The sequence below is a fragment of the Cariama cristata genome, unplaced genomic scaffold (assembly GCF_000690535.1).
Source record: "Cariama cristata isolate BGI_N322 unplaced genomic scaffold, ASM69053v1 scaffold18810, whole genome shotgun sequence".
NCBI classification, from domain to species: Eukaryota; Metazoa; Chordata; class Aves; order Cariamiformes; family Cariamidae; genus Cariama; species Cariama cristata.
In genome coordinates this window covers 7,349-12,283 of record NW_009594293.1, presented here as the reverse complement: position 1 = coordinate 12,283, position 4,935 = coordinate 7,349, and the positions used below count along the sequence as shown (strand labels likewise).

General features: G+C 51.7%; 1 protein-coding gene across 1 annotated transcript; it reads left to right on the top strand.

Annotated features, from left to right (window-relative positions):
- Positions 1-4,133: 4,133 nt before the first annotated feature.
- Positions 4,134-4,709, top strand: LOC104159630 (protein Smaug homolog 1-like; the record flags this gene model as incomplete). Its single annotated transcript, XM_009697588.1, has 1 exon — positions 4,134-4,709. A coding segment is annotated over one exon (576 nt), but the record flags the coding sequence as incomplete, so codon positions are not given.
- Positions 4,710-4,935: the final 226 nt, after the last annotated feature.

Here is a 4,935-nt window from a genome sequence, read left to right as displayed (position 1 = left end):
TTCATTCAGCCTCTCACCCAAGAAAAAGAGCCCCGTAATAAAAACTGGGATTTTCTACGTCGGGGTCGCTGGCAGCTCCCATCCCTTCCCGGTACAGGGATCACAGGGCTGGGCTGGGAGCTGGCTCCTTAGGGTGCTCATGGACAGTTGTTATTTTAGCTCGTCTCCGAAAGGAGATGTCGATGGCGGTGACAGCAGTGGGCAGGACAGGGATTTTGGGGAGATGGGAAGCAGCAAGATGGAGTTTCTAACTTTGGGGCTTTCTCTATGCTCAGATTTATCTCCTGCAAATTTCAATAGTCTTGCCGTCCCTTAAAGCAGCGAAAGCCTTGTGATGGAAAGCGTCAGGCGTCCTTGAAGCGGCACCCGGGGGAACTAATGAGGCTGTAATGGGATGAGTGCCTGCGACCCCGTACACCACAGCAGGTAGAGTGCCGGGACCCTGGGATGTGGAAGCCCAAAACCAGGACACATCCTAACTGCAGCTGACCCCGAGGGCGGGGGGGGCTTGTTCTGGCAATAAAGGGTGAGACATCCCAGGTGGCCGGGAGTGCATGGCAGCAGGCAGGGAGCTGAAGCGGGGGCTCCTGTGTTCAGGGAGAGGGTGGAGAGGGGCTTTGAGGGGGTCACCGGCCCCTCTTCCCCTGCCCAGAGGCAGCTCCAGGTTTCCCCTTCCTGCACCACCCTCTCCAGATCCCTCTGTTTTCTAGCAGACAGGATTAAGCCTGACCTTCCGCCCCATCTCAGAGAGCGCCAAACCTCTTTCGGATCTAATTATTTTCCATTTTTGTTTAATTGTGCACATCCTGCTGCTGGCTGAGAAGGAGAGCGGCTCCTGCCCGGGCCAGAGCGGCTCCTGCCTGGACCGGGGCAGGGAAGGGCGCCCGGCCCCTTGCCAGCCATGGGCTTTTGGATCAACGCTTCATCTTTTGGCGTTGTGATTCCAAACCCCCAAATCTCTTGGAGGTCCCAGGCAAGTTTCCCAAGAGGCAGCTCAGGCACCATCCTGTGTTTCTTCAGTGGTGACCTTCATGCTCAGTCCCACCGCCGTGCAAGGAAGAGGAGTCCAGTCATGGCCACCTGCCTCCCCCATCCTCTTCTTCCTCCCCTGCACCCAGTTTGCACCGGGCTCTGCTTTTCCTGCATGGATTTTGCAACCTAGTTGCTATGCACAAGCGGCACCGACTTCTTTTAGCAGTGCATTGCATGCCTTTTTTTAATGATCTTCTGATTTCTCAGTTTATCTGAGCTGCTGCAAAATCCTGCAGCCTCTCCCCGGTGACGGTGCCGGGCTGGGGTTTGGCTGTGCCAGCCTGAAAGCGCTGCCAGGTCGCCCCAACGGCAATGATAAAATGTGGGGGTGATAAGGGAATGGGTGACATCCCTTTGCAGGAGGAGGGGAGAAAATAAGATGGGTTTTCACCCTGCCGGGCAGCTGGCTGAGAGAGAGGACAGAGAAATCACATTAAACACGGCAGGAAGCTTTGCCCATAGCAGTCACATCTGCATATGGAAAATTCGGAGATGCTCTCGTGGACCTTGAGTCCCGCTATGCTCGTGTATTTTTTACAACTTCTCTTAGGTTGAGCATTACTTTTCCAAATCCCGTTTTTTAGCACCAAAACAACCTCACAGCATGTCCGCGGGCACAGGAGCACACCCAGAGTACCAAATCTCGCTTCTTCTGCGACCAGGGTGGTTCCTTCTCCACCAAAGCTGTGCCACGCCGTGTCCCTTGAACCTCTCGGCATGAGGTGGCTCGGGCGTGCTGTCGGCCGGGTTGGGAAGCGGTTCTGGAGGAGGGGTAGGTCTACGGAGAAGTAAATACCACTGCAGAAAGTTCCAGCGAGAGCCGTCGGCGTTTCCAGCAAGCCATCTAGTGGCTTCCTATTAAAATGGTTGCACGCCTTGAAACTGGGCAGGCGAAGCTGGAGGAGTGAGTGCTGCTCACCACCGCAGTTGTGTTGAGGAACCGACTTGCAGGGTTTGATCCTAATTGGGAAAAGACCCTACTGTAATAGTCCTCCTTTGGGTCCTGGGGTGGTGGAAGGGTTGGGTTAGCTGCTGGACGGCAGCGTGGGTCTTCCCAAGAGCAAACCTGATGGGTGATCCTACAGATGGATGTCCAGATCTTCATTTCACTGGTGTGGGTTTGGTTACCCTAGCTCAAAACCACATGAGGGATATAGGGATAATCAATGATTTAGAGGAGCTTCCTCTATGGTATGGATAGGAGACAGCAGACAAGGAGGGAGAATGTAAAGCTTTGGATGTTTTTTAATAAAATGAGAACTGGGGGCATTTCACTTGGTGAAGTTTTGGGCAGTGGGTTTAAAGCAAACAGAAGGAAGTCCTTTTTCACCAGATGGTTCAGTTGTGGCACAGCCTGCTACAGGGACTGAAAGGTTGAAGGCTTCATCGAGGGGTTTGGTAAACGCTGGAGGAGAGACTGACCTGCGGCTGGGAAGCGTCAGTCAAGTGGTCTGGGTAGATCCTGAGCTATCCTTGGCTGGTGTTTGCATAAACTGTTCAGCGAAACCTCCGGTGGTGGCGATTTCACAACGGCTGTAGGCAATCTCCCCCTGCGCATCACTAGCCCTACCTGTAGGAGGTAGTTTCTTCATGTCCGACCTCATTCACCTTTGCTGTAATTCAAACATTACTACAATCCCCAGGAGACAAGGAGAGCAGCTTGGCCACGCTGGGCTTCACCTCTCCGAGAGATGACAGGCTGGCTGGTGCAGTTTTTATGTGCAACGTGGGATTTTGACTGATGTTCAGCCTGTGATGTTTCCTGACCCCAGGCTCTTCCCGGCCTGGTACTGCACAGCGATTTGTTCCCACCTGCATGCAGATGTTTGCGCCTACTTAATGCACCCCAGGGTTTTTTTTCCGACTTTTCTCCAGGTCTCAACATTGTTTGACTTCTAATCCAGTTTTCTGGAGTGTTTTCGTTTCTCCCGGCGTAATACCTGCACGTTGAATACATTTGTCACATCACCCGTATCACCGATGACATACTGGGTGACGTCCCACCCAGGACAAAGCTCCTTGCTCAGCACATCCTCCCAGTCTGACGGTGAATCACCAGTGACGACTCTCTCCGTACGGTTTTCTGATGGGTTGTGTGCGCACATTAGAGCAGTTTCGCCTGAGCCTGTTTCTCTGCTGGGCTGCTGAGGCCATGTGCGGCTGCACCTAATGAATATCAAGATATACGGCGCTGGCTGCTTCTCCGGCTATTCACAGCCCAGTTACTTTGTCGCAGAAGGAAATTAAATTGTTCTTGACAAATCGGTGTCAGCAGTCACTTATCATCTTGTTATCTTCTAAGTGCTCACAAATAGGTTGTTTCATTATTTGTTCCATCAGTTTTCCAGGAGTTTGAGTTAAGTGACCGGTTTGTAATTCCCTGACTTTTCCTTTTGCGTATGTTTAAAGCTAAATGCTATGTTTGCTTTTTTTTCTGGGCTTCTAAAACCTCTCCTATCTGCCGTGAGCTAACAAAGGAACAATAGCTCTGCGGCCGCTTCAGCTCAGCCCTTCCCTCAATACCTTTGGGGCATCTTATCGGGCCAGGCTGGCGGATGGACCAACACCCTGGTTTGGTGATTGTCCTCCTGCTGGGATGCTTCTTCCCTTTGCCCTCTGTGGCTCTTGCCTGTGTTAGCTCATTTGAATCTTGACCTTTTCCATTCCCCAACCAGTGCTTTTCAAAAGCTAGATCCACGTGGTTTTTATCCACAAAGCGCTTTTGTGTAGTATTTTGTGTAATCGGCAACGATACGGAAAATGTGGGCCAAATGGTGACTTTGGTTGACATTAGGACAACAGCAGTGGAGCTACGTGGCCGTAGAGGTGGGTGTAATTTGGCTTTTTTAGTGATTTTTGGGAGCATCTGGTAACTCTCGGTGTCCAATTCGGCACACTTTGCCGTGACCTTGGTTTTCAGAGAGCGGTAACCCTGCCTGGGAGATGCTCACGCAGTGGCATCAGACATGCGGGCATCCCTTTGGCGTGTCGTATTTACCCTGCCAAGGTCTATTCGTTTCTTTATTAGCTCTGTTTGCCGATTTCTCAATTCTCTTCTTTTGTTTGTTTGTTTGTTTGTTTTTTTCCTATTCCTTCGACAGGAATCATTAACCAATGGCAACAGGAACCCAAGGATAAAGTGATTTCCCTATTGTTAACCCACCTGCCTTTACTGAAGCCCGGCAACATTGAGGCGAAAGTCGAATACATGAAACTCTTGCCTAAAATCCTGGCCCACTCGATCGAACACAACCAACACATCGAGGAGAGCAGGCAACTGCTGTCCTACGCCTTGATACACCCTGCCACCTCCTTAGAGGACAGGAGTGCCCTGGCCATGTGGCTCAACCACCTGGAGGACCGCACGTCGGGTAGCTTCGGCAGCCAGAACAGAGGTCGGTCGGATTCGGTGGACTATGGGCAGACGCACTACTATCACCAAAGACAAAACTCTGACGACAAACTCAACGGATGGCAAAACTCTCGAGACTCGGGCATAAGCGTCAGCGCTTCCAGCTGGCAGGACAAAAACCTGGCGTGCGAGAACGGCCATCTGCCCCTCTACTCCTCCTCCTCCGTCCCCACAACCATCAACACCATCGGCACTAGCACAAGCACCAGTAAGTACCCACGGGGAGCGCTGGGGATGGCCATCCACGGCCGCTCTTCACAGCGCGGTCCCCTCATCCCACTAAAAAATATTGCTTTGCCGTGGTTAGCAGAGGGGCTAGGTTCATCTGGGCCATAGAAAACTCCTTTTTTTTTTCTTTCCCCTACCTGCTTTTTTATTTCCTGCCTGCCTTTTTTCTTTTTTTTTTTCCTTTCTTGTCCTGTGGGATTTTAAAGACTTGGCAGCTGGAGAGGAGGGAAAAACAGCCAAGCTGTAAGAGCAAAAAATGTGCA